Source organism: Lemur catta, chromosome 1, assembly GCF_020740605.2.
Source record: "Lemur catta isolate mLemCat1 chromosome 1, mLemCat1.pri, whole genome shotgun sequence".
Taxonomy (NCBI): domain Eukaryota; kingdom Metazoa; phylum Chordata; class Mammalia; order Primates; family Lemuridae; genus Lemur; species Lemur catta.
In genome coordinates, this window is record NC_059128.1 from 223011154 (window position 1) to 223035985 (window position 24832).

A 24832-nucleotide genomic window follows, 5' to 3' on the forward strand; every position below is an offset into this window, starting at 1 on the left:
TAGCGTGAAGTGAAGTGAAGTGGAAGCCCACGGCATGTTGGGTTGGAGGGTAGAGAGGAAGGTGAAGAGACTGGTTCGACTAGAATGGAAGTGGTGACAGAGAACACAGGTAAAAAGAAAGAAGATTTGTCTGTTAAGTCCAGAGAAGAGCAGGGTGAAAACAGAAAAGGTGAAGTGAAGAAGAGGAACATCATGGGTTTCAGTCTTCTCAGAAAAATAGAGCAAGGTACCACAACAGTGAGAAAGTAGAGAGGGGTATTGGGGATTTTGAGAGTGAAGAAGGTCTGGAATGGCTGCCATAGGGTGGAGGGTGATTAGGGGGAGTCAGTGATTGGGAGCAGGAGAGGGTAATGAGTGGAGATGAACATAAAATCGTGGAACTGGTCCCTTTGTTTTGAGATTGTTTCTGGTTATGCTCAATAGCTCATTATGCAAAAGTAGAGAAAACAAGTAGTTTCAATAAAGTTTCATACATCGCTAAAAAATGAGATGTGCCGTGGTGTCAGCCTAGCTCACAGCAACCTCAAACTCTTGGGCTCAAGCGATCCTACTTCCTCAGCCTCCCGAGTAGCTGGGACTACAGGCATGTGCCACCATGCCCGGCTAATTTTTTCTGTATATTTTTAGTTGTCCGGTTAATTTCTTTCTATTTTTTAGTAGAGACGGGGTCTCGCTCTTGCTTAGGCTGGTCTCGAACCCCTGACCTCAAGCAATTCTCCCGCCTCAGCCTCTCAGAGTGCTACGATTACAGGCGTGAGCCACTGCACCCAGCCAAGATGTGAATTCTTACTCAGTTATCCAGAAAACATTTATTTAACCTCATTTTATGCCACAAGCACTGTGCTGATCTCTAGGAATGTAAAAGTGAGAGGCTTGTGTTCAAGGATGTGACTTTTGTTTACTTGAAGTATCAGCTTGGAAATTATTTAAAATAAACATGAAGATACTTATTGTTAAGAATCAATCATTTATTTTTTTCCTTTAAGATTTCTAGATCAGAAACAAAAGAATCAATTTAAATTCTGAATGTGAGATGTTACTTCCAGGATCATGCACTGGTGGAAGCATTCAGTGTAATTAAAAATTGCAGTTCTTTGAGTCTGATTCTGTCTTTTAGACCCAGGTTATTATATTTCTATTGGGCTCTCATATCTTTAGTTATAGCCAGGATTATGTCTTGATGAAGAGAAGAATGTATTCTTAGTATTCTTCCAGCTTCTTGAGGAAATATCTCATTCCAGAATTGTATAGATTGAGTTTCATGTAGAGCGGACATTCCTGCGTAACTCAGTTGGAGACACATATTCTCCATGTCATTTTTGTTCTCATTTTAAAAAGAGGTGGAGGGCAGAGGAATTTAAAGAAAAGCAAAAACCTATATAATCTCAAAAAGTTAAAAAATTCCCATGCTAGAGCACATGTGTAATTCTTAATGTAACTAAAATACTTTGTATTTGGTAATGACAAATATTAGAAAAACAGTACGAATGAATTTTTTTATTGTGGTAAAAACACGTAACATTTACTGTGTTAACCATCTTTAAGTGTACAGTTCAGTACTGTTAAGTAGATTCACATTATTGTGAAAGAGATCTCCAGAACTTTTTCAACTTGCAGATCTGAAACGCTGTATCTCCATTAAGCAATAACTTCCCTTTTTCCCCTCCCCTCAGTCCTTGGTAACTGCTATTCCATTTTCAGTTTCTGTAATTTTGACCACTTTAGATACCTCATATAAGTAGGAGCATACAGTATTTGTCCTTTTGTGACTGGTTTATTTCACTTAGCATAATGTCTTCAAGGTTTATCCATGTTGTAGCATGCAACCACATTTCCTTCCTTTACAAGGCTGAATAATATTCCAATGTATGTAAAAACATTTTGCTTGGCCGGGCGCGGTGGCTCACGCCTGTAATCCTAGCACTCTGGGAGGCCGAGGCGGGTAGATCGCTCGAGGTCAGGAGTTCGAGACCAGCCTGAGCGAGACCCCGTCTCTACTAAAAATAGAAATAAATTATCTGGACAACTAAAAGTATATATAGAAAAAATTAGCCGGGCATGTTGGCGCATGCCTGTAGTCCCAGCTATTCGGGAGGCTGAGGCAGTAGGATCACTTAAGCCCAGGAGTTTGAGGTTGCTGTGAGCTAGGCTGACGCCACGGCACTCACTCTAGCCGGGGCAACAAAGTGAGACTCTGTCTCAAAAAAAAAAAAAAAAAAACATTTTGCTTATCCATTCATCCATCAATAGATGTTTGGGTTGCTTCTACCACTTGGCTCTTACAATAGTTCTGCTATGAACATTCGTGTGCAAATATTTCTTCAAGACCCTACTGTTGGCCGGGCATGGTGGCTCACGCCTGTAATCCTAGCACTCTGGGAGGCCGAGGCGGGTGGATTGCTCGAGGTCAGGAGTTCAAGACCAGCCTGAGCAAGAGCGGGACCCCGTCTCTACTAAAAATAGAAAGAAATTATTTGGACAACTAAAACTATATATGTAGAAAAAATTAGCCAGGCATGGTGGCATATGTCTGTAGTCCCAGCTACTAGGGAGGTTGAGGCAGGAGGATCGCTTGAGCCCAGGAGTTTGAGGTTTCTGTGAGCTAGGCTGACACCACGGCACTCTAGCCCGGGCAACAGAGCCAGACTCTGTCTCAAAATTAATTAATTAATTAATTAATTAATTTAAAAAAGACCAGTATTACTTTTGAATTTATAAGTATTATTTATGAGCCATTTTTTTTATTTCAGCATATTATGGGGGTACAAAAGTTTAGGTTACGTATATAGCCCTTGCCCCCGCCCCAGGTCAGAGCTTCAAGCGTATCCATCCCCCAGATGGTGTGCATCACACTCATTATGAATGTATACACACATCCCCTCCCCCCACATCTGCCTGACACCTGATTAATGTTATTCCTATATGTGCTCTTAGGTGTTGGTCAGTGAAACCAATTTGATGGTGAGTACATGTGGTGCTTATTTTTCCATTCTTGGGATACTTCCCTTAGTAGAATGGGTTCCAGCTCTATCCAGGAAAATACAAGAGGTGCTATGTCACCATTGTTTCTTATAGCTGAGTAGTACTCCATGGTATGCATATACCACATTTATTAATCCACTCATGTATTGATGGGCACTTGAGTTGTTTCCACATCTTTGCAATTGTGAATTGTGCTGCTATAAACATTCGAGTGCCGATCTCTTTTTTATAGAATGTCTTTTGTTCTTTTGGGTAGATGCCCAGTAATGGGATTGCTGGATCAAGTGGTAGGTCTACTTGTATTTCTTTAAGGTATCTATGAGCCATTTTTTGAGAAGATAAATTTTCTGGGTTAACTGGGCAAGTTATAAGTGTAAGAGGATGGAAAGAAACTAAAAGGCTCATGAACCCTTTGGTAACTGTCCAGCATGTAACTGTCTCAGGTGTCCAGCCTGAACCTTCTTGGGTGTTCACTACCACACCAAGTATTGATATTGACAAGGTTATGTCATGGTAGCCTCAACACTAACACTTGTGGTTTCTTCAGTGGCAAGGACCACCTTCTAGACCTTGAAATTCAAAGGATTTATGACTGTTTGTCATTTTGCTTAAACATTATCTTGCCTTTCAGGAGAATTTTCTTAGTTTGTATTGACATTTTAAAATAGTGGCTACAAAATGAAAAATTGTTTTTGCTGTAAGTTTTACCGTTCAGTCTTTAGTACTAATACAGTCATTTTGTTAGATAGTACTTGCATGATCCCATCAAGGTTTTTCTGACATGGCCCAAATGATCATTATTTTTTACCCTAATATCTTCCATTCCAGAGGTTTTAAAATTTGTTATATGTATATGCAATAGTTGTCTGGTTGAAGAAACATGATATACTTACATGTATACATTCAGATATGCTAGGACCCAGTTTTTAATCTATGCTGTATCGCTGAGGTGATTCTCTGTATTGTAATTTGTGACTTACTCTTATGTCGCCTTCTGAAAGTTTTTAATATCTATAATTTTTCTGTTAAATTATATCTGACATGAGAGACAAGTTCATTTCAATTTCAGGATCTTTATCTTTGTTATAGTCTATCAGTATTTGGAGAGTATTCTGGAAACTTGGTAAATGTTCTTTATTCTCATCTTAAATTCTAAAGCTCAGATACAAATCTAGGCCAGGTGTTAATTGACTGAAGCCAGATAGCTAGCAAATTTCAAGAAATTAGGTTTCAAATTATCTTCTACTTTGCATTAATTTTAAAAAAAACGGAGAAAAAGGCAATTGGCTTTTCAATGGTGTTTCACTATCTCCAAAGAATTAGATGTAACTAAGGCTGTAATAAATTGCCTGAATAACATGTTATGATTGGAGGGAGAAAAGACTATTGTGCAACACCCAGATCACTAATCTGTTTTTTTCAGCAGTTTCTGAGTCATCTGGTTAGAAATTGCTGCTAGCTGCAAGTTTAGACCTAAATACACTTATCCTTTAAAGGCTGTTAAGGTTGCTTCAGAATTTTTATAGCTCTTTGCAGATATTCCTGGCGTGGAATGACTGGGTGCATCCCTAGGCTATTTAATTAACACGGTGTAGCATTGCATTCTTCTTTAAAGGAAGTTGTAATACTTAAGTTTGTTAATTTAATGTACCAGTTCATTGTTGATTAAACTATCAGAAGCGAAATTAGTTTTATCTCACAACCAGCTGATTTTTTTATTTCACTGATGAGCCTGCAGTGCTGTAAATATGCTAATTTCCTGTTATGGTGAACATCCTATTACTCTTGTTTTATACATACTTTATATACTTTCATTCATTTACCAAATATTTTAGCATTTAATATATACCAGTTACTAGGCCAGGTGTTGCCTCAGCATATTTTAGTGTTGAATAATCTCTGGGAGGCCTGGGATTCTTAGATCAGATCATCAAATAAATTTTTAAAAAATTTAACATCATGTTAGATAAAAAAAAATTTACTTCTTTGAAGCTATTTTGTCAAAACAATACTCATTTGTTACTGTTGGCCTGTGTATGTATTTGTGAGAGGCTAACCAGATACGTCTACCCAAATATGAGAACCAGAAACCAAAGCCATATGATCTATTGGCTCTGATATAAGATAAGTAGAATAAATAAATCCATACCCCAAAAGGACTGGTGCTTCCATCTTCTCTGCCCTTTAAAGCTCTGGAAACAAAATGTTTAAAGGTTGAATATTTTATAACCTTAGAACCAAAAGAATGCTACAGTGGGTCAGACCAGGCATGATTCATCCAGCCTAAGCCACAGAGCACTTTATAGGGAGAATATGGTTGTCCTTGAAAATGACAGTCTCAGAAGACAAGCTATTACACTAGTTATAAACTAAAAAGAGTCCTGACTATGAGAGTTTATTTTTTATGTAAAAGGATTCAGGAGGTAGAATTTTACTGGTGGTATTCAGTAGCACAAAGATTGACATCTCTGCATTCTTTTGGCCAAGTTTTGCAATTTCCTGAGCCTTTCTTTTGTCTCTCCTGATGGCCAACTATTATGTCTGCTTTCCAGGCAGCAAATAAGAGAGGAGGACAAGGGCAAAAAGGCTGACCCAGCAATTTCCAGGTATATCTCTGCCTCCAACTGTCTGCAAAGGAATCTGGGAAATACAATTTTTCGGTCACTCCCCTTGCCCAGAGTTCTGTTGTAAGGAAGAAGAGAACTGGTATTGAGTAGGTAGGTGTTAAAGAAAAAATTATTCAGTGATACTTGTTAAAGCATGATAAGGAAGACTTTATTCAGGACCATCAAGATAGGTATAAGGACTACTGCAACAGAGTCTTGCAAGTCGGGGAGAAAGGTTAGGCTCAACTCCAAATACAGCATGGGCAAGTGGGAATTTAGAGCCAAGGAACAATATGGGGGTTAGTGGATAGAAAATTACTAAGGCAAAACCAACGTAACAGGATTCTTGCTGAAGACAGGCCAGGGTGATCAGACATCACCTGGAGGTTGCTGGAGGATGAAGAACCTGGTCAGATATCAGGGATGCTCAGATATCAGTGACGGGGGTGGTTCTTGCTAAAGTGACTTAGCAGAGTTCTTGGCTGGGGGCAGTGGCTCATGCTTGTAATTCTAGCACTCTGGGAGGCTGAGGTGGAAGGATTGCTTGAGCTCAGCAGTTCCAGAACAGCCTGAGCAAGAGTAAGACCCCATCTCTACAAGAAATAGAAAAACTAGCCAAGTGTGATAGCACACGCCTATAGTACCAGCTACTTGGGAGGCTGAGGTAGGAGGATCCCTTGAGCCCAGGTGTTTGAGGTTGCAGTGAGCATAATGCAGTGCAATATGCCACTGCATTCTATCCAGGGCGACAGAGTGAGACTCTGTCTCAAAAAAAAAAAAAAAAAGTGACGTAGCAGAGTTCTTTGTTAAAACTGGATTTTACAAGGTAGTGCACAGATGGACCTAGCAGAAGATTCACAGCCTAACTGAAGTTTGTCTGAAGAAAGAATCTTTGTCATAGGCAACTAGCAGTCTCTACTGCAGGTGTAGCACCCACCCCCACATACACATGCACTGCCCAAAACATTGCTTTCTCCCCAGAGCACACATGGATTATTATCTATGAATTAATCTTAAGCTTTCGTGAACTTATTTATCTTTTCAGGTTATATTTTGTCTCCTGAGTTTCCAGCCCTATTTAGGTGGCACAGTTTTAATTCTCTGGAAATGAGATTGTGCGGTAGAAAGAGGACTGGCCTTGGAATGAGAGGACCTGATCAGTTCCAGTTCATCTGACATCTAAGCTTCCATTTCTTCCTTTGGATAATGGAAATAAAATACTTTCTCTGCCTGTGTTTTACAGGCTTCTTTTAGGATCAGATAAGCGCTTTTAATGTATATTCTAGTACATTGTAAACAGTAAGGCATTGTACAGTTAAATATGTGGTGGTGTTACAATGCTCATATTCAAAAATCAAACTTTCTATCTTCCCAACAGAATGAACTGTTGCTCCTGACTTTTTTTTATGGCAAGTGACCAAGTCTAGAAACCTCAGTCTTTTGGCTGCATCCGACTCTCACCCCACATCTCTGGTTGTCTCTTAGTATTTCTCCATCTTTACCATCTCCGCCTTCCTTACTGCTCTCCTTGTTGTTAAGGGCCTCATTAGCACACTTCTCTCTTGGCTATTACAGTAGCTCTCTGAGTCAATTTCAGGCCCTGCTCTCCCTTCCCATCCCACATCTGTACACATTTCCACATAGCCTTAATTCCAATTTTTAATGGAAATAATACACTGTGAGACTCCTACATCATAATTTAGTAAATATTTTTCTTCCTTGGGGCATTTATATTTTTAGTTGTTATAATGTGGTAGTAGACATTTTGTGTATATGTGTATACTATATAGAATATATATGGATATGTATATCTTATGATTATTTTGTTCGAGTAAATTCCTATAACGTGAGTTACTAGGATAAAGGATGGTTCTTTGAAACTTATGCTTTATTTTCCCAGTTGTTTACCAAATGATGTTTCCAATTTATATGCTGTGAACAACAGTATACTATATATCATGAAGGTACCATTTTTCATAGTGTAGAGGATCAAAATATGCCATCCCAAAATTTGCTCCTTTGGCATATTGATTATTTTGAGTTAAAGCCACTGAATAACAACAGATGTAAGAAGGGCACTCTGACCTTCCTTTTTCTTCCCAAAAGTAAGAGATAAAACTTCCATGTGAAAGTTGCCCTCCCTGTGTCAGGAGAAAGGAAGACATCCTTATAACCAGAGACGGGGAATCAAGGATGAGAGAAATCTGTACAAACAAACCGTGTTAAACTAACCCTTATCTCCAAGTTACTTTTCCACAATTAACTGCACTAGCCAATCCCTTTGTCTTTGTCACGTTTTCAAAATTTTCTACTCTTTGTTCAACTTAGTATAAAAGTGTTGGCTCTAGGCCGGGTGTGGTGGCTCACGCCTGTAATCCTAGCACTCTGGGAGGCCAAGGCGGGTGGATCGCTCGAGGTCAGGAGTTCGAGACCAGCCTGAGCAAGAGCGAGACCCCGTCTCTACTAAAAAAATAGAAAGAAATTATCTGGCCAACTAAAATATATATAGAAAAAATTATCCGGGCATGGTGGCACATGCCTGTAGTCCCAGCTACCCGGGAGGCTGAGGCAAGTAGGATCGCTGAAGCCCAGGAGTTTGAGGTTGCTGTGAGCAAGGCTGATGCCACGGCACTCACTCTAGCCTGGGCAACAAAGCGAGACTCTGTCTCAAAAAAAAAAAAAAGTGTTAGGCTCTAATTGCTTCTTTGGGTCTTCATTTTTCTTGTGAGCGCTCCCATGTACCTGTGAAAATTACTAAATAAAATTTATGTTAATGAACAAGGATGTTCCTCAGGAAAAAAAAAAAAAGAAAGAAAAATTTATGTTAATTTTCCTCTCTTAGCCTGTCTTATGTCAGTCCCAGGTCCCAGCGGAGACCCTAAGAGGGTAGAGGAGAAATTTTACCTCCTCCACAATGGTGTAGCAAAACTTTAAAAATATGTAATAAAAAAAATGTGGCTTGTTCAATTTCATACACATGGGATTCAGGCACACCAAGTCCAGGAAGATTTGTTGCATTGCAATCTAGGTAACCTTGTACTGAAAACATTTATAGGCCAGTGTCGATGAGTACCTTGAATGTAAAGTTGACATACATATCAAAAGTGAAAAAAACAAAAAACAACCTTCCCAAGGAAAAACAGAAAATTGTATTTCTGGTCACATAATATATCGTTTACAGGGCCCTTCAACACATAAAGGTAAACTTGGGGCCTCTTTCACATTGAGACCTAAGGGTGCTGTCTCTGTTCCTTACTCCATGTATTGCCCGACTCTTGTGCATTTTTCGCTCTAGCATCCACCCTGACTGATCTCCTCACTTGGGAGTGAAACTGTGTGGAAGATAGCAGATTGTTCTCAAATGTCAGCTGCAAAGGGTTTAGAGCCCACACGCTTTCACTGAGGGCTTAGGAAAGAATTCCAAATTTTTTTTTGTCTAAGAAAGGATGCCAAATTGATTTAATTTTTCATTTCCTTTGAAAACAAGCCTTACATTTAGACAAGCACAGATTACTCAAGTTCTTCCATGAGTCCATCCCCCTCCCTCTTCCTTTTATCAGACAGTTTAGAAGGTTGGGTATTAGAGAAATTTGGGTTCTTCATAAGCTTTCATTAATTTTTTAAATTAAGTATAAATTATACATTAAGTAACCAAAATAGAAGATTAGCTGATTGTTCTTTAGAATCATAAATATCAATATATGTTTTGGGAGTCAGAGTATGAAGCATTTTTTTAACTTTCCCCCAAAACTTTCCATCTTAAGATGTCTTTAAAGAGAAACTTCCATGTTCTTTTACTTAAAAAATATTAATTTTTACTATCTTATCCAGGATTAACATTCTATGATTCTGTGAAATTTGTTTAAGTACTTAGTAAGTCACAGTATTGGTTTGTACAGATCCTCTGTATTGTTGATACATGGGGTTGAAACCAAGGTTTAGCATTGATTGCCATCTTAGTGCACCTTTTATCCTTTTAAACTTTGCAATAAATATAATCTCTCCCCCCCAGATCGACTACTATATTAATCCAGTATTTTTGGCATAAACACATGATATAGCAAGTAGAATTGTTGCTGACTCCAGCACCTCTAGTTGTTTTAGAGTAGTTCCCATTAGCATTTCTTACATCGTCCTGTATTTAGGAAATAGTATTTTCCAAAAAATCGCATCCTTTTAACTTAAAGAAGTAGTTGGAAAGCCTTTTTTTAACATTAAAACTTCATTTTTGACATTGAAAATCATCATTTACCAACATTTGAACATTTGAAATTTAACATGAGAAAGATCATTTGAGAATTATGGTCTTCTGAGGCCAAATATTTATATAAACAGTAATAAATGAAGTGTAAATGCAATGTAATTGTGCAGAAAGATTTGCCATAATAGAAACAATATTAGCTATTTTTTTCTTCATATTGTATGAAACAACTTTATAGTTTTCTATCTATTGCTCTATTCATTTTTCTTTGTAGGCGAACATGTCAAACCTTTTACGCCAGAGAAAGCAAAAGAAATTATAATGTCTTTACAGCAACCTGCAATCTTCTGTAACATGGTTTTTGATTGGCCGTCACGACACTGGAATGCTAAACACCTTTCTGAGATCCTTCATGGCAAGCAAATACGATTCAGGATGGGAATGAAAAGCATAGGCACAGGTAGGACTATAAGTAAGTAATCATAGTAATAATGACTCTTTAATAGCATTACCACATTCTCAGCAGTGGTTTCCTTATTTCTAGAGAATCCTTTCTCATTCTCTTTTTGGCCATTTACTGTACAGGCAGGAAAATTTTATTGGAAGTTTGGAAGAACAGTTCGGCCTAAGTTTTGTTGTTGTTTTTTTTTTAAGGCTAAGCAGTCTACAAACCCCATATAAAATATATTTGTTTACACATCGTATGTGTACATTGCTAGACATTATCCGGGTTCATTGAAGTGGTAGACAATAAATATTTATTACTGTGCAATTATTTATGTTTCCATGTGACTGAAAAAGACCAATATTAATCTAACAGTCTCGGCCACTTTTTACTTACGTACAGTGTATCCTTTTATTTGTGGCTTCAGGTACTATTTATCATTGTATAATTACTTGGTTGTAATTTTATCCCTCTGCTTTATTGACAGTCTGACCTGTATTGTGTTGAACAAACATGAAACATATGTAAAGCTGGGTTTTTTATTCCCTTAAGCAAATAGATTTTGCCTGCTTCCTCTTCTCTGAAGACATCTAACATTTTTATTTTTTTGCCATATTGTCGAATAAAGCGATTACCATTAACTCTAAAATTAAATTAATATAAAAGAAAGAAACGTTGTTTCTAATTCAGAGAAGTTCATAACCACTGTCTGATGTTTAACTTGTATTTAAATATAGGTAAGTTTGATGGTCTAGAAATTCAGTGTTTTAAGTATTGTGGTGAAGTAAGTGGCTTATGAATATCTATTAATAGTTTGGGGGAACTAGACAATTCCCCAGCTTCCCCTCTAGCTGCTCTAAGCTTCTTTCTCTCATTTTGACCTTGTATTGATAGTATAGCTCATGGAATTATTTAATTTTTGGTGTCTAGAACCCCCCCTGGTACTCCTGTGACAGATATAGCAAAATCAATATACCTGGAATTTTTCCAGAAGTGGATCCTTTAAATATATATATATATATATATATATATATATATATATATATATACACACACACACACACACATATATATATATATAAAATATAAAATATGCCATCTCACTGTAATCACAGACCAAACTGTTTATTGTATTTGAAAAAATAAATCTTAGACCAGCAGTGATAATATAAAAATCAGATTGTGCTTTTTCTTCTTGATTTTAGTGAAATAAATCTGCCCCTCATTGAAGTATCTGTTGGACAGTAATTTGGAGAAAAATAGAAATGGTAATTTTTTCATATCCTGGTTAGACTCCAAATACTATACTACTAATAGCTAACATTTATTGAGAGCTATTGTTTCAGGCACTGTTCTAAGTACTTTATACATACAGTATTAACTCTCTTAATTTTCTTAGGACAGTACTGCTATTATCCCATTTTATAGATGAGATAGTAATTTGCCATTTTTCAGGTTAATATTTAAGCATAAAAGAAAAAGTAAAAATCTCTGTAGTTGTGAGAAACTACTCTGAGTTTTTAAGTAAAGATAATTTGTTCTTTTTTTTATTCAAGTAAAATTCACATAACATAAAATTTAGCATTTTAGCCATTTAAAAATATGCAATTCATTGGCAGGCAGGGTGCAGTGGCTCACTCCTGTAATCCCAGCACTTTGGGAGTGTGAGAACAGCCTGGGCAATATAGCCAGACCCCATTGCTGCAAAAAATAGAATTAGGTAGGTGTGGTGGCATGCATCTGTAGTCCTAGCTACTCAGGAGGCTGAGACAGGAGGGTAAGTACGCAATTCATTGGTTGTTAGTATATTTACAGTACAACCATCATTATCTAATTCCAGAACATTTTTATTATGCCATAAAGAAGCCCAATGCTCCTTAAACAGTCATTTTCTATTCTGCCTTACCCCCAGGCCCTGGCAACCACTAATCTACTTTCTGTCTCTATGAATTTGCCTATTTAGGACATATCATATAAATGGAATCATACAATATTTGGCCTTTTGTGCCTGGCTTCTTTCACTTAGTATGTTTTCAAAGTTCATCCATGTTGTAGTATATATCAGTACTAATTTCTTTTTATTGCTGAATAATATTCTTTTGAATGGATATGTACATTTTGTTTATCTACTCATCAGTTGATGGGCATTTGAGTTGTTCTACTTTTTGGCTATTACAAGTAACGCTACTATGAACATTGGGTATACCCCTAGAAATAGAATTGCTGGGTCATACAGTATTTTGAGGAATTGCCAAACTGTTTTCCAAAGAAGCTGCACCATTTTATATTCCCACCATTAATTTATGAGAGTTCCAGTTTTTTCCATATCCTTGCCAGCTTGTTCCATTTTTTTAAATTATAGCCATTCTAGCGTATGTGAAGTGTTACGTCATGGTTTTAATTTGTGTTTTCCCTAATTAATAATAATGTTGAGCATCTTTTTATGTGTGTATTGTCCATTTGTATAACTTCTTTGGCGAAATGTCTATGAAAATCCTTTGCTCATTTTCTAATTGAAATTTTTGTCTTTTTGTTGTTGAGTTTTAAGAGTTCTTTTTGTTTTCTGGATACTAGACTCTTATCAGATATATGACTTGCAAAGGTTTTCTCTCATTGGGTTGTCTTGATAATTTGATCTTCTTAAAGTTATTTCACTGAGTATAAATGCAATACTTCCATAGGCTGCATGCGTAATGGTATAAGAGAGCTGACTCTGGAGTCAGCCTGCATGGGTTCAAATTTTGGCTGTGTGACCCTTGGACGAGTCAATTAACTTTTCTGTATGTTAGAAATATTTTCAAGATTAAATGCTTTCATATGCATAAAGCATTTATAATAGTGCCTAGGACATAGTAAGTGCTCAATAAATGTTATTTTAAAATAGAAATAATTTAAAAATAAAAACTATGACTCTTTGTTGTAAAGAAAATTGAGAAAGTAGAAAGGCCTCCTCCAGATTTAAAAACATCTGTCCTACTACCCAGAGATAATCACTAGTTATACTCTGGTGTATGTCCGTGCAGGCCTTTTTGTATTTTAAAAATAAAGTTTTATTAATTTTCAGAGTCTGCTTTTTTTTTTTTTACTTATTCTGAGGAGCTTCTCTTGACATTAAATGTGACTTTTAAATGGCGACCTAATATTTCATTGTCTGGTAGTATCATAGTTTATTTTAAAATTTGCCTATTTTGATTATTTACATTGCTTACAAGTTTCACATTATAAATAAGACTAGTGAACATCTTTGCAAACAAATTTTGTCCGAGTTTCTAATTATTTCCTTAGGATAGATTCCTAGAAGGAGAATTACCAGGTCAAAGAATATGAACATTATCCTCAGTAGCAGTCTGTGACGTTCCTTACACCAGAAACTTGAGTCATTCTGATTGCCTCTTTCAAATGGTGTCTTGTGACTCCGTGACTTATATCCTAAAGATGCAGCATCCACCTGCTCCTCTGTCTCCACAGCCATCCTGTAGTCGGCATCACCCTGCTCTCTCTCACCTCCATGGTTGTAGTAGCCTCATCTCTAGTCTGTCTGCACCCCCTGCCCTCCCTCCCCATGCCTTTCCTCATACTGAAACCAGAGACAGTTTTTTAAAAAATAAATCTAATCTTATTTCTCTGCTTAAAACCCTTAAATGGCTTCCCATTACCCATAGGCTAGAGACCAGAATTTTTGTTGTGGTATGAAAGGCCCAGCTTAATCCCTCTCCCTGAGCTCAAGCCAAACAAGCACTGTTTTTAGTTTCTGTATTTCTAGGGATTTGCCTCTTCCTACTTCAAGGCCTTTGTATATGTGGTTCCCTGTGTCTATCCATTCTCTCTTTCCCCATTTCTCCTCCTCCGCCCCAGCTTTATCTAATTAATTCCTCTTCTTCCTTCAGATCTTAGCTTAAATGTCCTTTTTTTCCTGACCTCATCTATCCTCCCCATCCCCCAAATCAGGTGTGACTATTAAGTTCCCTGAGAACACCTTGTGTTTAGTAACACTTAGCACGGTTTTAGTCACATGTTCAGTTGTGATAAGTAATTACCTGTTTAGAGTCTCTTCCCTAAAGGTCGCCTTTGTGAGGGCAAGGGCCATGTCTCATCCTGGGCTGAGCACCTAATGGACATATTTGTAGAGAGAAAGAATGAAAGGCTTTGATACACATGGCCAAGCACTTCGCAGAAAGGTGGTTTCCATTTACAATCTTTTCAAAACATATGAGTAGGGGTGCCTGTTTTGCCACTACTTGGCCTAAACTGAGATTTATTGAAAAAAAAAAAAAAAAGTCTTGCAGATAGGTGAAAAACAGTATCTCATTAGGTTAATTATACTTCTTTGATTGTTGGTGATATTGAACATATGTTCAAGTTTGTTAGTAATTTGTATTTTTTTCTGGTTAATTGTTCTTTAACTGTATTTATTGGGGTTTTGGCATTTTTAAATTTTGTAAAAATAAATTCTTTATATATTAAGAATATTGTGTTACTAATATGTTTCCCAGTTTATTGTATGCCTTTTGATTTTGCTTTACAATTTTTACATTTTTGTATAGTTAAATCAAATAATGCTTTAACATTTTATTCTGTTATCTTTAGAAATTTCTTGTCTATTCTGAAAATAGGTAAATATTCTAATATTTTCTTCTAATAGAATGATTTGTTTTTCACATTTTACTCTTTATCCATTTCATATTTATTTTCACTCTCATATTTGGTGTTCACTGAATTTTTTTACAAATTGCTAAGTTGGGGACTTTTATTGAACATTCTTTTTTTACTCTACTGGCTTTGGAAATCACCTTTATTATATGCTATATTCTTGTATATTCCGGCATCAATTTCTGGACCACCCATTAACTATCAATTTTGGGACCAGTAAAACAATTTTAAAATGCTATTTTACCACTGGTATATATTTTGATATTTGAAAGCACAATTTATCCTCCCTAATTACTCTTCCTTCTTAGATATTACTGAATTTTATTCTTCTAAATGAACTTTAGAGTTACACAAAAGTACTCACTTTAAAGAAATCCTGTTTGGATTTTAAATGACAATTCATTAAGCTCTATAAATTAATTTGGAACAAAATTTATATTATTATAATACTGTATCTTCCTACACAGGAATATGTTATTGTCATTTATCAAGTCTGTTTGTCTCTCAGTAAAAATATTTGTAGTTTTCATATAGATCTACGAGTTTCCTAAAATATCATAAATTTGTTATAGCTGTTATGAAGGGACTATTTTTGTGTATTATATTTTTCTAATTGGTTGTGATTGGTACATAGATAAAAGCCATTTATTTCTGAATGTTTATTTTGTATTCAGCCACTTATTAGTCTAGGTGGTTTTTTATTCTTGTGGGTTTTCTAAGTAGACAGGTGTATGATCTTAAAAGTATTAACTTTGCTTCCTCTCTGTTCAGTATATTTCTTATTTCTGTTTTAGGTCTTGGTTAAAATTTTTCTGGAATGCTTGAAATAGTGTTAATAATAATCGGCATTTTTGAATGTCATGTGTTCCTTAGTATTTCAGGAAGCAGATCTTGAATATCACATAGCTCTTTGAAACTATTTTGGATCAAATTTATTTGCCAAGATACGTGCTCAGTGGCAGTGTTGTACCTCAGCTGGCAGTAATTGGCAAGCAGTTGTAGAAATAACCCTAAACATCTGTAAATACTGGGTAGAGTGATGAATAAAAGTTCTGTTCACAGCTGACACTCCACGCATTGTTTCTTGTTTGTAAAAATGATGAAAGTCTAACAAAATGAAGAAATATTTGTTACCTTGCCATGCAAAAAAAATTTTAGGACTCTTTTTTATGAATATTAAAAGCAAACTCAATTTATACACTACTGCCAAATCCTGAGCTCGGTTGAGCTGCTTCTTACTTAATACTTCGTAGTAAGTCGGATGAAAGTTATAGCTGCCTAGGCTATTTCAACAATAAATGAAAGAACAAAACTGATAAAATTAGAAAGGAATAATTCTATTGCATAAGGTAAGCTAAGATAAACAACTGTACTACCCAGAAAGAAATTGTCATTATAACAAAATCAACACCAGTACCTTTGGTGCTGCTATTATGAGGAAACAGTGAAAAGATTCCATTTCGAAATCATTATGTAAATGAAAAGGTCTGTCATTTCCATTCATTCCATTCATTGTAATTTTCCCCTGACAGTAACAATTCTCATATATAATTTTTACATTTTGGGATTTTCATTTTTTAACGTGCAGAACTTGCTGTGACAGAAAATGAAGTCCTCTAATGAGGTCAGTCTTCTAATGGGTGCTGCAAGGCAGACTTGCCTGTGCTAACTGGCCTTAAATGAAGAGCCCTGCTTAGTCCACCCTAGGGGCAAGTAGGTCCATTAAAGGCTTTAGTAGTATTCACTTGAGTTAGCTGGATTGAATTCTAGGAAGTGAAACTTGCAAGACAGTATACTGTCTTTAGGTTTATGGTAGAGTTTAAACGATTTAGAAATGACTCCTATTTCCCGGCATCACGAGGCTTGCTTACCACATGCATTTTTTGGTCAAAATTAAATTTTATGTACTCCTGTGCTGTTATGGTAAATTCTTGATGATGCTGATAACATTAAAAGTTCATAGGCAGGGTGAGGTCACTCACAGTTAGTGAGGTCACTGCACTTTGGGAGGCCAAGGCAGGAGGATTGTTTGAGGCCAGGATTTCAAGACCTGCCTAAACAGGAGTGAGACCCTGTCTCTACCAAAAAAAAAAAAAAATAGAAAAATTAGCTGGGCACAATTGCAGGTGCCTGTAGTCCCAGCTAGTTGGGAGGCTGAGGCAAGAGGATCAGTTGAGCCCAGGAGCTTGAGGTTGCTGTGAGCTATGACAACACTACTGCATGCACTCCTAGCCTGGGCTACAGAGTGAGACCTTATCTCAAAAAAAAAACAAAGAGTTTATAGATAGGTGGTTTACTGTGTCTTAGGCACTAAGTGCTTCACAAAAATTGTCAAAATTTAAATAGTTTTTGAATATGTAGATTTTTATCTTTTAGATAAATGTGCCCTAGTAAAATTCTCCTATTTCTCAAAGTTAGGTGACAAGTTGATGAAGTAGATGAATTAGGATGATTCTTTGGCATACACCCTGCCTCTATTACCTCTCCGACATTCTGTAGTTTAGCAAAAAGAAGGGAAGGGGAAAAGATGATTGGATAATCCTAAGCAGTTCAGGCAGAAGGGGAGGGAAAAGAGAAGAGCCATTGAAAGAAGAATCTGGCATACCCTTCTCTTCCTGTTACTGATTCAGCTAACTTTTAAAGGGTCCCAAGTCAATATATGAATGACTAAAAAGAAGTACTAATAACAGTGCCTAACATTTACTGAGCATCTGCTATGTGTCATATACTGTGCTAACTCATCTGCATCCTCTGTTGGAAAGATTTCATGCTTTGCAAAGGAGGTCATAATCAGATTTCTTAAATATTAACTTCCCTATGTTCACTAAAATATTCTGCTAGTTTGAAAAAAATTAATTTCATCACTGTTTTAGAAGAACAGTTCATATGTCAACCCGTGACTTCAATCTTGACTCATTGGAGTCACACCCATAAAAACAAACCACTGTGGACAGATAATAGACCTTTTCTTGAAGCTGTCCTGATCAGCCGTCATCTCTGGTGGCCTTTGCCTTTTCCTAAGTGTCTATGGCACAGAATTTTACATTTAATTGAATAGTGCCTCGAGTTCTCTTATTCTAGTTAAAGCTTTATCTTTGTCTAAATATATTCTAAATTCAAGAGTATCATCTATTTCTTTTATGTTTCTGCAAGCCTGAGCACAATGGTAATTACAAATTATGTGCTTAATAAATGATTCTGAAATAAATAAGTTAATGAATAAATGAACAGATTTGAAATTGCTGTTATCTACTTAATGATTCTGAGGGAGCTGTGTGTGGCAAATATGCAGTATAATGTCAGAAAATTTTTAAGAAACAGTTTTTTTGTTGTTGCTTTTTCAATTTAATCTAAAACAGTGGTTCTCAAATTTTATGATTTCAGGATCCCTAAACATTTAAAAATTATTGAGTACCCTAATGCATGTTTGCTGATGTGGATTATATCTAGTGATACCATATTAGAAACTAAAATGGAGACATTTAAAAACATAAGAACCTAAACACTTATTCCACTAGCTGTCAGAATAGTGACATCAACACATGTCATGTAGCTTCTGGAAAACTCTACACTCATGGGAGAATGAGAGTGAAAAAGGCAAATAATGTCTTAGTATTATTATGAAAACAGTTTTGACCTCCTGGAGAGGTCTTGAAGAATTGATAATCTGGAGTATTCCCCCGGCTTCCTAAATCAGGCTGTCATATGGGTAGTTTTTTAAGTTTAAAACCATGTTTTATACTTTTATATTTAGTCATGAGTATTGTGTTATAAATGGTTCTAATTATATAGCAAGTACAAAATTAATTTTTAATTAATATTAAATAATAGTTAATTTTTTATCAAAATTATCTTCATTTAAAAAAAACAATATTTGGAAAATGTGCTCATTCTACATTTAAACTTTCGTTTTCTTACATTGCAGTTCCTCAGTTTGAAACTACATGTAGTTATGTAGAAGCTACACTTGAAGAGTTTCTGACCTGGAACTGTGACCAGTCTAGTCTTTCTGGACCATTTAGAGATTATGATCACTCCAAATTCTGGGCTTATGCTGACTATAAATATTTTGTCAGTCTATTTGAAGATAAGACAGATATTTTCCAGGTAAGCTGATGCATTCATTTTATTCTTGGTAAGAATTTGTTCTTGAGAAAAGATCACAATTTAGAATCTTCCTTCTCTACCTTTTTCTCTCATAAGTAGTCACTGAGTCTTTTTTTTTTTGAGACAGAGTCTCACTTTATTGCCCGGGCTAGAGTGAGTGCCGTGGCATCAGCCTAGCTCACAGCAACCTCAGACTCCTGGGCTTAAGCGATCCTACTGCCTCAGCCTCCCGAGTAGCTGGGACTACAGGCATGAGCCACCATGCCCGGCTAATTTTTTTGTATATATATATTTTTAGTTGGCCAGATAATTTTCTTTCTATTTTTAGTAGAGACGGGGTCTCACTCTTGCTCAGGCTGGTCTCGAACTCCTGACCTCGAGCGATCCACCCGCCTCGGCCTCCCAGAGCTAGGATTACAGGCGTGAGCCACCGCGCCCGGCCAGTCACTGAGTCTTGAGTATTTTACCCATTCAAGCCACAAGGTTTGCTCAAGAGAAGTGTAACATTTGGCTCACACAGATGAGCAGCCTTCTCTCTGTTTTCCAACTCACCAAACTTCCTACCCACCCCTCATGTGTCTGTAAACAGTGCCTGAGCTGGTTTGGAGTATGTTGGAAGCATGGATTGTGCATAAAAGTTCATTTCTTCCTGACCTCCATGGAAGTGCTTGTCCTGTCAGTGAGGCAGATGGAAGTACAAAGCTGGTTCTGAAGGAGCGTTCCTCAGGCTGTGACCAGGCTGCTGCAGCCGTCTCTTTCTGCTCTGAGGGTTTAGGACAGCTGTTTTCACTGGTGGTTTATGACCTGAGACTGGCTCCTTGTGTTTGATGGTAGAAGCCCTGCAGAATTGTGGGAATGACTTGCAGAAGTAAGATTATGGAAGTTCTTTGCCATGTGTTGACATAACTGACAACAGTTTCCAGACTACCTCTTTTCTTTCAAATGTTTTCTGCTTCAAACTGCCAGTTTATTTTGTGGGGTGATTTTGCAAACTCCCTGCTCTAGTTTCCGTGTGTCTTAGATGTGAGGTGGGAATGGGAGCAGTCCCAGGAAGCTGTTTGGATGACTCCGCTTTGCCCCCAGTCAGGCCCAGGTTCCACAGTCCTTCATCCTGCCCCCAGTGCTGTGTGCAGAGAAGTAATTTCACCATCACTGCAGGCTGTTCACCCCCTGCTCCTCTCCAGCCTGGTACTACCGCCCCTCTCTGGACTTTGCTCTCGCAGAGGCTGATAGCTCTTTGGCTCCTGAGTAGTTTTCCATTCAGCTTATATTTTTCTTTTTTACTTTGAGTCAAGATGTAAATGCTGTTGTTTATGTAGTTGTTTTAATATAGCTACCAATATTTTGTAGCTTTCCTTTATTGATTTTTTTTTAAGAGATGGAGTCTTGCTATGTTGCCCAGGCTAGACTCAAACTCCTTGGCTCAAGCAATACTCCTGTCTCAGCTTTCCAAGTAGCTGGGACTACAGGTGCATGCCACCATACCTGGCTTAATTTTGCTTTTCTATTAAAAAAAAAAAAAAGAGGAAAAATATACTGCCTTGCCCCATAATTGTTAGTTGAGGATATGTTTTTATTCTCAAAGCCATGAAAGACATGCATTGGTTTTAAAAACATTCAATAAATGCTTCTGAATGCAAAATCTATACCAAATCTACTATTTACATATTTTTAAATAATAATTTTGAGGTAGGTGTTTTTTCTTATAATCTTAGTTGTGATCACTTTATGGTTCTTTAATCCTGGAACTTGTAGATTTCATAGTTAACTTTTTTAGTATTTTGTTAGATTTCTCATACTCTCCACTCCCCACTCCGTAGATTAGACTAGTCCTTTTTTCCTCCAAATTTCATGTACAACATTGTGTAGCAATGGTATTTATCAAGTACTTACTTGTTCTTGGCACTTCTCTGGGTGCTTTACATTTATAAACCTCAAAGTAACTCTATAGTTAATTATCCCCATTTTAAGGAAAATGAGACACAAAGAGGTTCAGTAAACCTTTTGCAAGATTATACAGTTCAGAAGGGGATAATCCAAACAGTCTGCCTCCAGAGCTTTAACTACCCTGGAGCTTTAACTCCTACTGTGGCTACAGAGGGATCGAATACATTCAGTCCTGTTGGGACTCTGCAGATGGGACTAAGGACCTCCCCTATCCTGAGTCTAGGCTCACTCTGCCTTGGATGAATCTCTGATTTGACCCCATCAGTTGTTTTGTCCCATCCCAGGCAAGGCAGCACTGGGCAGACATGTGACCTGTCCATTAAGTGTGAATATAAAAGGCAGCCTTTTGGTAATATGCTGGAATTCTAATTGAGCCCTTATAAAATCTGATATTTTTAGTTGAATGAGTTTTCTGTCAGCTCACATTATGGCAATTAATTCTGCTGTGAATAACCAATTCCATTAAGATTATGTCATCTTTTATCTCAATGTTTTCTGGGCACCAAATCTTACATCACAAGTACCTAAGTTGTTGTTTTGCTTTTCCACTGTAATTCATTAAGTCACCAAGTCTTACTGCTTGCTATTTCAAGCTCTCCTATATCTGTCATAAAATGGTGGGTTGTTAAACATTAAAACATATTTATTCATTTAAAATAATATTATAAACCTATTATGTTAACATAAATAACATATTTTTAAGAAAATAACTATATTCAAAAATTTTTAAATGTCATTAGAAAGGTGGATTGTTTATGTTTTTGTAAATCTCTTTAATGTCTGGCAGTAGAAGACAACTGGATTTTTTTTTAAATTATTATAGGTACACAATGGTTATATTTATAGGGTACAGAAGACAACTGGATTCTCATATCTGCTTCTCCATTTAAGCTGATGCAACTTACTGGTTTATTTGAAGTATAGGAAGAAAATCTTGCCCCACACACATATGCAGCTGAAAAAGGGAAAGAGTATTTTAACAGCCTTTTCAGATAATTGTGGATTTAACCACTCCAAACTTGTCAAGGGGTGGTTTCTTAAAGGTTCATTAGTTGCAGTAGAGAATCTGAAACCATAATGAATGAACTCATTGTAAAATCCATTGGTCTATCTTGCACAGAATGGATTTTATGTAATGTCATTTGTTGGCCATTTGGAAAATATTGGTTTACAGAGTTATGTAGATCTTCCAAATGTTGACACATTTCAGTATACTTGATACATTTCATTACTTAGAAGTCATGTGTATTAATATCACCACCTTTCTCATCAGAAAGGTCTTTAGGTATCAGGAAGCTTTCAAGCTTATGTATTTCAAGATATAGTTTCCAAAATCATTTTCATTCAGTTCAAAATATTTGCTTTTATTGTAGGGGGTTGTGGGGAGGGTATGGTGTCAAGACAGGGTCTTACTCTGTCACCTAAACTGGAGTGCAGTGGCACAATTATAGCTCACTGCAACCTCAGACTCCTGGGCTCAAGCAATCCTTCTGCCTCAGGCTCCCAAATAGCTGGGAATACAAGTATGCACTACCACATCTGGCTAATTTTTGTAGAGATGAGGTCTTGCTATGTTGCCCAGGCTGGTCTCAAACCCCTGGTCCCATATCATCCTCCTGCCTCAGCCTCCCAAAGTGCTGGATACAGGTGTGAGCCACTGTATCCAGCCCAAAATATTTTCTAATTTCCCTTGTGATTTATTCTTTGACTTACTGATTATTTAGAAGTATTAATATAATGTTTAATTTCAAGTATTTGGGGATTTTCCAGCTATCTCTCTGTTATTGATTTTTAATTTAGTTCTGTTGTGTTCAGAAAACATACTTTGTATGATTTAAATCTTTTTAAATTTATTGAAACTTGACAAGCCTTATGATAGAAGAATGTAAAATATTTTATTATAGTACAGTAAAGTTTCTGACTCATTTTGTCACTTAAATTGTTATAATACAATTTTAAAATATAGCATATTATCAAAAACATTAAAGCATATACATTTTCTTGAAAAATTTTTTTTTTAATACAGCCAGTGTTTCAGTCTCTTTAATGTTGTTTAAAATGTTGGGGACATTTTTAATTAAGGAATTTTTAATACTGATCCTCATTGCTGTTATGCATACATAATGGAATCCAGTTTGAAAATATTGTGATAACAGAAAGTGGATCAGTGGTTGCTTGGGGCTGAGGATAGAGGTGGGGGTTTGGGGATGCACAGGATTGCACAGGAGTAAGAGGGAGCTTTTTGGGGTAATGGAAGTGCTCTCCATCTTGATCCTGGTTACACTGATGTATGCATTTGTCAAAATTTGTTGAACTGTACTCTAAAATGGGTATATTTTATTGTATATAAATTTTGCTTCAATACAATTAATCCCAAAAGAAAATTAGGTAGTGGGAAAAATACTGTTTCCAAGTATCCCATTATGTTGGTGTTCTAGCATTATCTCCCATATTAACTCTTACCTTTAAAAATGGCACAAAACTACTTTGTTGTCCTGTGAATACTCATTTTTTTATTGTGTTCAGAACATTGTGACAAGGCAGGGCCATCCAAAGAAAGAGGAGAATAAAGTATCTACCCTATTTTTCTGTTATAAACAAAGGTCATTTTCATTGGCCAGCCTGTTTTCAATTTGTCCCATCTTTTATTAACTATGAGTGAACAATGAATTTTGCTTATAATGCTCATTCTATACAGAAGCTAAGCTACATTCAGTCTTATCCTGAAACACTGAAATGACCAGTGTGTCATTTCCATCCCACTTCTCTTAGGTGTCTTTAAACTGCAGAGAAACTTCCCAGATAGATTTTGGGAAGAAGTTAGGAAGCGGGGCTGATAGGAGACCATTGGGATTGGAGGTAAAGGAGGATGAAAAACCAGGACTGATTTCCTGGTTAACTCCTTTAAGTGCTGGGTAGTATGTGATTTTATTTTCATTTAGAACTGCCCCTATCCACTAGAGTTTTTAATGGACTGCTAAATTACTGTAGCCCTATATTAGTACCACCATATTAAATTTAGTCTTACTCTCTAATTAAAGAGTTGGTTATCCAGACCTTCTGGTTCTTGTTTCTCTTTTGTTGTCTTTTGTCCTTTCCATTGCTTGTAATCTACACATTTTGTTTGTATATCAATCATTTGGACTCAGAACATTTTTCCCCCCTTGGGTAACAATGCTGATCTTCATGGTCAGCTCTCCAGGCCAGCCTGGGGAGCTTATTGATTTGATAATATACTGGAATAATGGTACCATAGGACTCACCCTATCCCTGCTCCAAAGTGTCTACCGAAATATTTCTTCAGGGATACATTTGTCTGATATACAATTTAGGACTAGCCTACGTGTAAACCAGAGTAAATGCTCTGATAGAATGGGATTATTAGGGAAAGACAGGGTTCCATGGGTTAACCTCCTGAGTTAGTGTAGGGTAAGATTAGTTACTTAGCACAGAAAACCCAGAATAGAAGTAGTCCTACTAAATGCACAAGGGTGATTTTTTTGTCCCCACGTAAGCAAAGTCTGGAGATAGGCTGGCCAGGGCAGGAATGGAAGCTCTGTCATACTTGAAGAACTCAGGTTCTTCCTGTCTTTCTGCTCTGTCCTTTTCAGTATGTGGTTTCCATCCTCAAAGCCATCTTGTGTTCCAAGGTATCACACTGTATACCAGAAAGGAGGAAGGAAGAAGAGCAAAAGTATACTCTCAACTCTGTCTTCCTTTTAAGCCAGTTTGTCAGTAGTTCCACCCAGCACTTTCTGCTTAATGGTCAGCATCCAGTCTCATGCCCCCACTTAGCCACAAGGGAGCCTGGAAGGTGGATGTCTCTGAGCTGGGCATGTTATCTTCCTGAAAGAAATCAGGGATTAAACAGGAAGAAGGTTGGGCAGTTTCTGC

The 24832-nt window shown here is 36.8% G+C and overlaps 1 protein-coding gene across 7 annotated transcripts in view; it reads left to right on the plus strand.

The window, feature by feature from the left end:
* HSPBAP1 (HSPB1 associated protein 1) overlaps positions 1 to 24832 on the plus strand; it is a 51232-nt gene that overhangs the window by 3257 nt on the left and 23143 nt on the right. For 4 of the 7 annotated variants that reach the window (XM_045540139.1, XM_045540137.1, XM_045540144.1 and 1 more), the window contains 2 exons: positions 10064 to 10261; positions 18810 to 18991. In XM_045540139.1, the coding sequence (XP_045396095.1) occupies positions 10064 to 10261; positions 18810 to 18991 (380 nt within the window). The remainder of the gene's footprint in view (positions 1 to 10063; positions 10262 to 18809; positions 18992 to 24832) is intronic. The other 3 variants (XM_045540142.1, XM_045540141.1, XM_045540138.1) reach the window with 2 other exon arrangements.